Source organism: Hyperoodon ampullatus (assembly GCF_949752795.1).
Source record: "Hyperoodon ampullatus genome assembly, chromosome: 16".
NCBI lineage: Eukaryota > Metazoa > Chordata > Mammalia > Artiodactyla > Ziphiidae > Hyperoodon > Hyperoodon ampullatus.
Genome location: NC_136929.1, coordinates 13193569 through 13206664, shown reverse-complemented (window position 1 = coordinate 13206664; position 13096 = coordinate 13193569). Strand labels below are relative to the sequence as shown.

Here is a 13096-nt window from a genome sequence, read left to right as displayed (position 1 = left end):
GAAACCACAGCCCGGGAGCTTTTGTGTTATCGTGTTTTGCTATCAAATACACATTACCCTGACCTTACGAGTGGATGAAGATACCTCAATTGTCTGGCTTTGCCAATTGCTTGATTTCGGAATTTTAAAAGGTGAAAGGAAAGAGAAAATCCTGCTAAGATCTGAACATCTAAGTGGCTTATTTTCCAGCATCGTCAATAGCTGCGAGCATCAGAACTAAATAGTCTCCCAAGGAGTGCCATGATATTGAAGTCACTTTATTAAAAACAATTGTGTCTGCAAAACGATCAGGTGACTCAGACGTTTGTGGCCAGAGATGACACTAAGCATGCTTTCATTGCGGCCCGCAGTCTTCGAGTGGGGCATATTGATTGATGAGTGACCGCCTGCCAATAAATTCTCTCCTCACCCTGTTTCCTGGATTGGGCTTCTTTAAGCAATTTGTCACTTACCTTCAGACTTACATGTGGGATTTTTCACAGCAATAGTTTTGGAATCATTGGAACTTGATTTGATTTCATCATTTAACAGAAACGAACAGGATCCAAATTATTTTCTCATCATGGCTTTGAATGTTGCCCCGGTCAGAGATACAAAATGGCTGACCTTGGAAGTCTGCAGACAGTTCCAGAGAGGAACGTGCTCCCGCTCTGATGAAGAATGCAAATTTGCTCACCCCCCCAAAAGTTGCCAGGTTGAAAATGGAAGAGTAATTGCCTGCTTTGATTCCCTAAAGGTAAGAAAATGCATTTTACGTGTCACATCAATGCCACATTGGACTTTCAAATGGAATATTTTTCATTGTACTTTTACAGACGTTTGACAATCGATTTTAGATCCTGTTTTCTTATTTGTGGTGACTATTGGGATATTTGCACTCAAATTTTTTCATATCCGATATATATATAAATGTTTTACGGATCCATGTTTAAATTAAAAATACATGGTGCTGTATTTTTGGTCTGGCATGACATTCATGTACCCAAGAGTTTTAAATCAAAGTCTGGCTTGTGACAACTGAGGATAAATATTTTATTAACGTTTGATCTTCTGGAGGTTATACAAAGGTGAAGAAATTGAATGTGTCACTTTTATGTGCCAGTTATTCTGATTCACCTCTTGAAGAATTTTCTACTCTTGTGGCTTTCTTTCTTGACCAAGGGTTTCCTAAAATACTTTACTTAATAGGTTTTTCACTCTCTTTGACAATTTGTCATGGCTAACAGAAATTATTAAGTACACACGCAGTACTTCTTGAGAACCTACTATGTGCAAGTTAACACATAGCACATCAGAGAAGAAATGAATGTGATTCAAGATGGTATCCTTGTTGATCTCACTGTCTGGTAGGGAAAATACAGCAAATGGCTACAATGCAAGACAGAAAGGGACACATGCCCTAAGAGAAGGATAGAGGGCAGACTTCTATGGGGATCCATAGATGGGAGAGCTGGCTTCCAGCTGATTGTTTCAAGAAATGTTTTTGGAGGCTGTGGCACCTGAGCTGTATACTGAGTTTGGTGGAGCCTGGGCTTGAAGAAATGGGAGAATTATAATGAAAGATCTAATTGAAGGAAATGGTGATGCCTTAGCCCATAATGCTTTGAGGTTGATTTTGCCCTAAGATTATGGATTCTATCAATCCCTAACTGTCTAGGACAGTTCTAATATCAATGGATATAGGTAAGATACATAGCTTAAATTAAAAAAAGATTTGGGAAATCATAGTGCTGTGAGTTTACAAAATAGTGACCTTAGTCTTTTCTTGAGTATGAAGGGACTGGGTATGTTTTTTGGAAAAAAATCATCTTAAAGTAAAAAGACTTTTAAGTGAAAATTGAAATACAAGACTTCAAATCATATATTAAAGGGAAAATGTGTCTATAGACTAAAAGCAGAAGAATTCATTTATAGCTCAATAGAATTATTTTAAGGATTAAAATTTGAAAAATTATAGATATGTGATTTACCTCAATAACTACCCCATTTTCTTTCTTTTTTATCTTTTTTGTCTAATCTAAATTTATTAGATTAGACTTTAAAATTATAAATCATTTTGTCTACACAGAAATGAATAGATGGATAAATCACAATTCATATAAACTATAACAGCATAAGCACATTTTTATATTAGTATTTATTTTGTTTGTAGTCAAAAAAGTAAACAAAGTATGTATTTGCTTCTATGATTATCACCAATGGAAGCATTCACTATAAAAAGCAGTGTAGATTGAAAACTAGAACATAAGAACTTTAAGATAGGGAATCAGGTCAGAGATGAGAAATTCATCTTCCAGGTCATCCCCAATCTCTTCATTTTATTAATCCAACCCTTCTCTGGTTAGATATTTACTATTAAACTGAGATTTTAGCAAGTTTCTTAAAACTTTTAATTCTTCGACTTCCCTGGTGGCGCAGTGGTTAAGAATCTGCCTGCCAATGCAGGGGACATGGGTTTGAGCCCTGGGGGTCCAGGAAGATCCCACATGCCTCAGAGCAACTAAGCCTGTGCACCACAACTACTGAGGCTTCACTCTAGAGTCCATGAGCCACAGCTACTGAGCCCGTACGCCACAATTACTGAAGCCTCGTGCCACAACTACTGAAGCCTGCACGCCTAGAACCCGTGCTCGGCAACAAGAGAAGCCACTGCAATGAGAAGCCCGTGCACCACAATGAAGAGTAGCCCCCGCTCACCTCAACTAGAGAAAGCCCGCGTGCAGCAACAAAGACCGACACAGCCAAAAATAAATAAATAATAAAATAACTATTTTTTTAAAAATGGTTTTGGTTCAAGGTGTTGGAGTGTGTGTGTGCCCATGTGATTCTGAAATGCACGATTTCAGATAGTATGATGTGATAATGTACAGGACAGCTTCACACTTTAAGAATTCTTGGACCCACCAATTATACTTCCTGCATAAGAGATCCATCTCCCTATCATGACTTCTACTCTCCCTTGTAAATCAACTGCTTCCCCTTTGTGGCCTCCCTTGACACTATTCAGACCTCCATATACAGTTGATTCCTCTAAGTATGTGTCCTTGTACAAGCAGGTAAGCTTCCCAAAGGCAGGATTGTGTCTTATTCATCTTTGTGCCCCAGCACCTAACGTGGTACCTGGCACATAGCAGAAATGCAATCATAACCATTCAAAGTATGCATAAACTAAGAAAGAATCCCCACAATTTTTCAAAAGGGATTATTGATGCCATTGGTGAACTTCAGACACAGAACTTCTCTGCATGAGAGTTCACCATTTTCTTTAAATATTTCCTTTTACAGCCTGTCCTGCTCTTTCCCCCCAGGGCATGCTCCTCGTTCTTTTACCAGTCTAAACTGCCTGCCTATTTTGCCTCTAACACCACCTCTTCCTCCCCTTGCTCCCTAACGTAGATGCTCTCCGAGACTCAGTGTTGGTCCTTCCTAGGTCAGGTTCAGTGATCAGTTCTGAAAGCAGACCTGCACTCAAATATTCACTTCCCACCTCTGTGCTGCTCAATCCCAATTCTGCGTGTGTGCCCTTTCCTTGCCAACTTTGTGGCTCCGAATGCCTACTGAACACCCCATGTGAATGGTCCATTGTCCCCTGCAGTTCAACATATCTAAATCCACATTCTTCATCCTGTCTCCACCCTGAGCCATCATCCCACTCCATCCTTATGCCTTGTTCCCCAGGCACAAAATCTTAGGTTGATCCTGACCATCATGCCAAGCACCCTTAGTTTTGTTTTGTTTTTTCTGATGTTCTGGTTGTAGGGAAGTATACATCTTTAAGAATTAATCAAAACTATGGAATCTTTACCCAGAAAAGTGGTCATACCCTCAGGCTACTGCAAACAATCTCAAGATCTCAAAGGTTTTGTGTTGGCTTCTAAGAGCTATCTCTGGACTGTGAGTTAAGGAACTCTCATTCATGGAGAAGTCTGACACATTAAGGTGGGCACAAGAAGACCAGAGGGTCATTAAAGATACTTTTTGATTATTTTCCAAGTTTTCCTAGAGCCAAGATTAGCGCCAAATTCTTCCTAATGCTCAAGATATTCTCTGCTAAGGAATGATATACCTTTAGCTTCCAGGACAAAAGGGGGCCATTACTCCCTGTCTAAGAGCAGGTGGAATCAGCTTCAGTGCCTTCAGTAAGCAAAGGAATGAGGATTCTCAAGCAATGCAGCATCTGCCTAAATGTCTTCCTTAGGGATAGCACATCTGTGGCATTTATGGCTGATGCCACTTTCCTAGGGACACAGCTTCCGCCAGTGAGATACCTACGTTCTAACACAGTTTAAAATGAAGAGTCAGGGACTCCCCTGGTGGCACAGTGGTTAAGAATCCACCTGCCAATGCAGGGGACACGGGTTCAAGTCCTGGGCCAGGAAGATCCAACATGCTGTGGAAAAACTTCGCTCTAGAGCCCACAAGCCACAACTACTGAGCCCACGTGCCACAACTACTGAAGCCTGCATGCCTAGAGCCCGTGCTCCGCAACGAGAAGCCACTGCAATGAGAAGCCCGTGCAATGCAGTGAAGAGTAGCCCCCGCTCATCCCAACTAGAGAAAGCCTGCATGCAGCAATGAAGACCCAATGCAGCCAACATAAATAGATAAATAAATTTTTAAAAAATATTTTTAAATATTAAAAAATAAATAGAATGAAGAGTCAGACAAGATAATCTCTATGTTAGTTTCCTAGGGCCGTAGTAACAAATCGCCACAGACTGGGTGGCTTAAAACAACAGGAATTTATTATCTCCCAGTTATGGGGCTGGAAGTTTGATCAAAGTGTCCTCAGGATCACGCTCCCTCTGCAGCTCCTACAGGAGGATCCTTCCTTGCCTCTTCCGGTTTCTTGTCGTGCATGCGTTCCTTGACTTATGGTAGCATTACTCTGATCTCTGCCCCCAGCTGCAGGTGTCTGTCTTTCTGTGTGTCACTTTTTGCCTCATCTTTCCTCTGAGTCTGTGTCCAAATTTCCCCTTCTTACAAGGACACCAGTTATATTAGGTTAGGGCCCCCTGCTTCTCCAATATGACCTCATCTTAGCTAATTATATCCACAATGACCCTATTTTCAAATCAAGTCACATTCTGAGGGACAGGGGTAATTCTATTTAAGATTTCAATATATCTTTTGGTGGGGGTGGAGGCGTGGAGGGGGACAACAGAATTCAATGCATAACAATCATGTCTGAAGATCAGAAATCAAACACTGTGCTCTCATTCAATGATCCCAAATTGGGTTTCAGAGTCCATCTCCACGCACTGCCCTGAATAGCCACTAGCCATCACCGGAGCTGGCAAAAGAGAGGAGGCTTAAAAAACTCCAGTTTTTGATAGTGAGTAAAAGAAGGGATGATGATAAACTGTCATTCTATGATTATAATAGTCTGTGTTTAAAGCACGTAAGAATAGATAAAAATAATTCACAGAGAAAAATGGCATAACTTACTTCTCCAAAAAAAAACTAATGGAGTAAAATACTAATTTTAACCTTAATTATATTGTTCAATAATTACATTTGTTTGTTATTCACTTTACTTGGGCAGTGATGTTAACTTCTGCTAGTCTGTGTAGCAGTTCTTAGGAAATCATTTCTTTACATTTATCCTAATAAACGATTTGTTTAACATTCTATTTTTTCCAAACATGGAAATAGCATTTTGTCAGTACACTTCTTTCATTCAAACTCTTGTTTTTATTTTAGGATGTTTTTAATACAATGACATTGGAAGCAAAGATTTTAGGTAAAAGTCCTGGCCTGAGAATCTATAGCTGAGCCCTGGCATTTCTGCATGTAAGCTTACATCATTCCACCTCTCCCAGCTCCAGGTGACTCGTCAGTAAACATTCATTCATTCGTTTGTTTATTCATTCATTCCCTCTTTAACTAAACAAGAGGTACAAACTCAAAATCTGCAGGAACCAGCAAGTAATATGAATGAATGACTCAGCACTCATGGCTGGGGAGACCCAGGGCTCGCTGGAGACAGCAGGAATTTAGCTGAAGAGCACATAACCCCTCTAAAGATGGCAGCTGCCACCCAGCCACAAACAGCTCTGGCTTGCCTTGTGAGAATCCTGGAGATTTTTTAAAAAAGAACCAGAGATACAAGTTTTGATGTGAAGTTTCCCAATTTCTAAATCTTGGCAACCAATTAAAATATCTTTAAACCCCAAAGTTCAAATAAAACACACCTACAGGATGCATTCAGCCTGAAGACTGGCACATTTAACGTCTGAAATAAACAAACCAATACTGATCCTGTGACAGGTGCCACTAAACACTGGGAACAGAACAACATCTACAGCTTCTTCCATCAATAGAGCTAATTGAGGGCAGAGTAAATTTATAAACTGCTCTTAATCATTCTTGAAAGACTTGATTCACACTGCTTTGGTGACTCACTCTCTGGTTTTCCCCTTACCTCATTGGCCACTCCATCTCTGTCTCCCTTCCTGAATCTTCTGCCTCGTCCTGACCTCTAAATGCTGGTGTTTCTCCAGGCTTGATCCTTGAGCATCTTCTCTGCATTTGCTCACATCCACAGTGGACAGTTACCTGACTCTTCTGGTAACTCACCAAGCATGTTCTTGCCTCAGGAGCTTTGTACTTTCTGCCCAGAAAACTGGACTTCCCTACATGACCTTATCCAACCCAAAGGCTGTAAACATTTTCTATATACTGAATTTTTAAAAAATTTCTACCTCTAGGCTTGATTTCTCCCCTGAACTCTAAACTCATGTATCCAATTGCCAACCTGACATCTCTACCTGGATATTCAAGTGACATCTCAAATTTAATATATCCACTAATAAGTTCTTGATTCCCCCTTCAACCTGCTGTTCCCATGGTACCTATTCTCAGTAGATGGCACCATTTATTCAGCTGATCAAATAAAACATCTTGAAACCCAGCCTGAATCTTCTCTCACCATTACCACCATATCCAATCTCTCAGTCTATTCTATCAGTAAGTCTTATTCTCTCTGCCTTCAAAAGATATCCTAAATCTGAGCATTTTTCAGCACTTCTATGATGACTGCCTTGGCCCAAATGACCATCCTGTCTCAAATGGATTGTTATAATAGTCTACTGTAGCTTTCACTTTTTCTACTTCCTACTCTAGTGACCCATAAGTCATGTTACTCTCTTGCTCAAAACCTTCCCATAGCTGCCCATTTCATTTATGAAACCTGAAGTCCCTAAGGCCCCATGTGGTCTGCCCCCCGCTGCATTCCTGGTCCCACTGTGCTCCCGTCAAATTGGCCTCTTTGCTCCTCAGGCCTTGGCACTGGATGTTCCCTCTACCTGGAATGCTCTTTCCGCAGGTTACTATAAGCCTCAGTTCTTCACTTTAGTCTGGACTTCGCTTAAATATCACACATCCATCCACAAAAGCAACCTCAGAACTTGTCCTTAAGGGATGTTATCTGCCTACGTATCTCCTGCTTGCCCGTGTCCACTGCTAGAAGTTAAGGCTGTAAGGCAGGGGTCTCATTGCTCTTTCCTTGTACCTGGCAGCTGCTGGGTGTGCAATCATATTTACCAGTGAATAAGTATATCCTTAAATCCTACACTTTAAAGTATCACTGTTCCAACAAAATTCAGATCACTTTTTTGGCTACCTATTATTCATTTTTTCTGTTAATCTACAGACAGAAAACCCCTCAAAGTTAAAGGCTTTGTACAAACAAGTTCTTTGATTTACAACCCAGAAGGTGTTTCTGGATCATGTTCATGGTTTTGACTGCACTGATAGGCAGGTCATATGGAGACTTGCCCACAAGTGTCAGCTATTAAAATTCCTGGACTGGCTTGTTGGGCCACTGTGGGCACCCACCTCAGCCCTCCCCAAAGCCTGGCCATAGACTAATGCTGGTATTGGACAACATTTTCACTAGTCTTCTACAAAATTCGGACATTGAAATATATTTGTGTATCTTTTTTTGGTTTGGTTTTGTTTTTATTGTGATGAGAACACAACAGGAGATCTACCCTCTCAACACATTTTTAAGTGCACAATACAGTATTGCTGTCTCAGGCATGACGTTGTATAGCATCTAGCATAACTGAAACTGTATGAAGTACATTTTTTCATAAAGGTAAATTCTTTAAAGGTTGCTTTTGTATTCTGAGATTGTTTGCTTCTTGTTTTTTTCTGATTATCATAATATTCCTTTCTTTTCTAAAATGATTGTCAATGGATGTGTTTTGTTGTTCTGTTTTCCTTAATGTCCTTACTCAGCAAAAAAAAAGGTGGGCAACTCTATGTCAGTTCCCCTCTCTTCTTATGAAATATTACTGCTCCATAAAATTCATAAAAATCTATATCATTTGGTCTGAAATTCCCACCATCAGACTCACTTCTTTGAGTCACACAGGAAAGTCTTCGTCATTAGAAAGTCACTGTTAAGTCCACATTACCTGAGAGGACTCTCGAACTTTTTTCTGTTAGCAAATGAGGACAGCTTGATCTATCAAATAAGCTAATTTTCATTTTTGGTGGGGAAAAGAGCCTGACCAGAGACTATGAAACCTAGAACATACTTGTTTCATTGCACAAGAGCAAGTCTCTAGGAAGCCAAAGACAGCTGGCATTCAGTGTCAAGGTCTAAGCCATGGCAGGGGCTCACCCCTGGGGCTGGGGAGACCAGGGTTGTTCTAGGGGAGCTTCACCAATAATGAACTTCACCTGTTTTACAATTTCCCCATGAACTGACCTGCTAATGCTAAATAGAATATTCTTTCCACTTGGTTTGGTTCAATTTCCTCTGGCTCAAAGATTATAGTCTAGTATGTATTACTCTTTCTCAGCTCTGTTTTGACCAAGAAGAATAAAACTGATAGAGGACAAATACTCCCCTGAGCACCCACCCTTGGGATTCAGGGAGTAAGTGGATGCTGACATGTTTATTTGTGATCAACCTTACCTAGCCATCCTGCCTGACCAACCAGCATTTTGGGGATATGACTGATAAGACCGTTTTCTTATGACTGAGGTCATGTACCCATAATGAATGTTAAGCCCTGTAGAAGAGGAGATACTGCCAGGAGAAAGAGGAAAAGAACGTGACTCCGAGGCTTTAACCTGGTTAAAGCAAAACAAAATGACTAGAGTCAACTTGAGGCATGTTTATATATTTCATTTAGATTCCTATCATCTTACTGGAGTATTTCATATTCTTCTAAAAATCATTGCTTATAATTTTTTATTGAATATGATATGGACACTAAGGTACATTTGTAATCAATCTTAATATGAAGACTTATTTGCTGAAAAGTAGAATACAGTTAATATAGCCTGCTTAAAAATGCCCATCTGGTCCACTTCTCAAATCTCATTCGGAAGAATATTTCAAGTGCCCCCAGCCCTTAGTAAAATCATTAAAAATGACACTGAAGATATCATTTCCACACCTGCTATGAAACTAAGCACTGACCCAGATGCTCAGGATCTAAAATTAACCAGCAGCAGCCTCATTTGAGTGATTTAATTCCCATTGCTTCTCTTCCATTCCCGTTGGGTGCCTGAGTTGTTAACAGAAACAGTGATACTGGAAAATATTGGGATAGCAGAATACTTAATGAAGGATTCTAGTAGATCCAGACATTCTGAGTGCTGTATAAAGCTGAGGCGGAAGAAATTTCATATCCTAGAGAACTTCAATATCTTTATTCATTTACGTATTCTACAAATAGCCACTGAGCTACCCCTAAGTGCCAAGCACGACGTTTGGTGCCTAAAAAAGGCACAGGAACCTTGTTCCCGTGGAACTCACAGTCAAGTGCAGGAAACAACAACAAGAGAAAAGTAAACAAACTAATCAAATAATCACAATTTATCAAGACTGTTATTCCTTCACGAAATGCTAAGTGCCCACAGATTGCAGGCGTTCGGCCAGGCACTTGCAATACAGCACCATGTAAAAGCCCACAGCGTTCTTGACCCCATGGGGTTTTCAGTCTAATGGGAGTGACAGAAAACAAATGGGTAGAAACACTGCCCCTGCAAAAAGTAATTATTTTTAAGTTGTGAGAAGTGCTGAAAAGGAAATACAAGGTATGTGGATAGAAAACAATGCGATTGAGGAAGAATTTAAACAGAAAGGATGGCCTGGGCTGCTTTCCCCAAGGAGGTGCTTTCTGAGCAGAGACCTGAAGGGTGAGAAGGAAGCAGCCACGTGAGGAGAGAAGAGCTTCCCCCGGCACAGGGAAAAGAGAGCCCTAAAGCCTGGAGAGAAAAGCACTTAGCCAACTTCTGGAAACAAGAGGTGAGGGCGACTAGAGCATGACCCATCGGCCAGGGGGAGACGCACCTGAGACAAGGAGTAAGAGAGAGACTGTGTAGGAGTTTGGATTTTATGCCCCGTACTAAGATTTGAGCGAGAGGATGTTTTGCCTTGTGAGAAGGTCTTCTGCCTGGACAAGGAATTGCAGGAGGAGGCTGGGCCGGGAGCTCAGTGCGTGAAGCTTTGCATTGTCCCAGTCACTGCCAATGCCACCCAGGTGGGTGGTGGCGGCAGTGATAGAGAAGAGTAAACTTAAAATAAATTTTGGAGGTAGATATTATTAGGAAAGATGCATCCTGATGGCGTATTAAAAGGGCCAATGAATATGCATCATAGCCTCGTTTGTTCCTTTATGGCACGTGGAACTGATGGTTTGGAGAGGGAAGTTACCGTTCCCTCTGGAGAGTTCATTTCTCCTGGTCCTGTTTGCCCTGCTGGCTATTTTATTCTTAATGTTCTCTAAGGATATTCTCTATGTGGTCACTCAGGAGCTGGGTGGGAACCAGAGCTCCCGGGAGAAGCTAGTTTATTATCTGAGTAGTGGTGCTGCTATGCAAAATCAGGCTGCTTATCTGGAAAACCCTTCTAAATGTGCCTTGTATGATTGAAGTTCCTATTACTTTTGGTTTTCTTTTGGTCAAGTCTTGAGATTGGCTTGAATTTCATGAACTTTTTCTTAGACGTTTTACACAGAAAGTTCTATTGGATCATTTGTTTTTCAGAATTATTTTTTATTACCAATTTCAATCCTAAATTTAAAAACTTAGGTTATTTTTACATGGTGTTTAAACCCAGTTCTTTAACTACATTGCAGAAAGTGTTCCTTTCTCAGAGAGCCCTATGTCCCCCAAATTTCTAAAATCTCTAATTGAAGTAAAAGTAACTTTTTGATAAGTGGTTCAATTTCTTCTTTCTTTATAGATTTTCTTCTCATTAAGTTCATCTTAATTTATATTTTTCTCAATTATTTATTTTACTCAAGTTTTCAATTTAATCACTAATTTATTTTACTCTGTTATAAGCCTTAACTCTATTATTAAATAGTTTAAATAATTTATTTATAAATGTTATTATTTTTTTCTAGTTTTTTCTTTGATTTAATTTGCCCGATTTGTCAGAGATTCATCTGTTTTATTTGAAGAACATGTTCTTGGTTTTAGCTATCAATCCTACAAAAGATAGGCTTATTTTTTTCTCATTATTATGTTTCATTTTTTTAATTTCTACTTTATTATTTTCTTTCTCACTAGCTTTCCTTAATTTCTTTTATCTTTTTTTTTTCTAAATTCCCATGTAGACTGTTTAGGTGTCTTCTCATAATTCTTTTCTTCAAAAAGCATTTAGAGCTGTGAATCACTACATAAAATAGCTTTGCCTCCATCTCATAGGTTTTTGTTCAACAACGTTCTCACATTTGTTATTTTCTAGTTTGCTTATTAACTCGTTTATTATTTATGTGACTATTTCTAAAATGTCCAAGTAATTTGAGGTTTTTTTCCTTTAACGTTTTGATATTAATTTCTACTAATATTTTATTATTAAGATAATGGAGTTGTGCAATTTTTACTTTAAAAATGCACTGAAATATCTTATGGTTCAGATCATGATCAGTGTTTGTAAGATTCCTTTTCTGTTCTTAGGTGCAGTTATATCAGCGTATAGATATTTATACAAACATTAAATAATTCATGTGTTTTATGTCCTTAATTGCTTATTTTTGTCTCCTTGACCTACCAGAGAGTTATGTAATTTTGAAATTTTAATACAACTCATTTGTTTCCTTATATTTCTAGCAACTTTTGCTTTTCATGGCCTGACACTATGCTATTCTGTGCCTAGTGTTCCATGACTCATGGCTTTTTTATGGTTTTACTTGTATCAATATGCAGTTGACCTTCTGTCAAATTTATTCTTTAATACAAATGTACCATCCCTGCTTTTTTCTTCATGCTTTCCAAATATAGCTTGTCATTCTTTTATTTTTAATTGTATTATGTATTTATCTCATGTAAGCATCATTTCTTCAAATTTGATTTTTAATTTGAATGAATTTTGAAGTCTTACATGTCTTTGATATTTAAAAAAGAAAAAAAAAAGCCTATGTAACTATCTAAGGAACCCCTTCATCTTTATTTTGAAACTTTTATCAGGACCTACTGTACCCTCACTATTGACTTTGTCAGATGATAGAATTGCACCAAAAGAGATAGAACTCATTTATGTCTGGTGTTCCAGATGGACTAGAAACACTGGAAATAATAGGCCTTCTGGCCATATTTATATAATAATAATATAGTCTTGTGGGTTACTGTCTGACATCTCCAAAGATCAGGTTTGATGAAGGTGGAGACATCAAGCAACATCTGTGTACTCTATCACTTACATCTGGGAGCAGACCACAGCACAGTGCAGAAGATACTTCTTTCAAAAGAGAAAGACTTTAATCTCCCTAATATTAAACTTTTCCAGCTAGACCCCTGCAGTATCTGTCTCCCTTTTGTCTCTAACTTCTTCTGCTACCTCCAAAACTCCTCACCAGTCAATCAATGGCTCTGTTCAATATTGTGCCATATTCCTTGGGAGTTCTTGTCCTGAGGGATTTTATAAAATAACTGAGACCAAAAGCCATGCAAAATTAACAATTAAATACCAAACTATTTGGTACCAATTATTAGAAGAAGAGGCTTTTTTAGAAAAGAGAGAGAGTAATTGGCTGTAGTAGGCAGAGAAAACGTGTCACAGAAGACAGCTGTATAGGGTAGGTAGAATTAGCTCAAAGGAAGGACTGATCTTCATGTTGCGTACCCT

General features: G+C 39.1%; 1 protein-coding gene across 11 annotated transcripts in view; it reads left to right on the top strand.

Moving 5' to 3' along the window:
- Positions 1 to 562: 562 nt before the first annotated feature.
- MBNL2 (muscleblind like splicing regulator 2) overlaps positions 563 to 13096 on the top strand; it is a gene marked incomplete at both ends in the record, with an annotated part of 99188 nt that continues 86654 nt past the window's right edge. For all 11 annotated transcript variants that reach the window (XM_079721727.1, XM_079721733.1, XM_079721726.1 and 8 more), the window contains one exon: positions 563 to 736. In XM_079721727.1, coding sequence (XP_079577853.1) covers positions 563 to 736 — 174 coding nt within the window. The remainder of the gene's footprint in view (positions 737 to 13096) is intronic.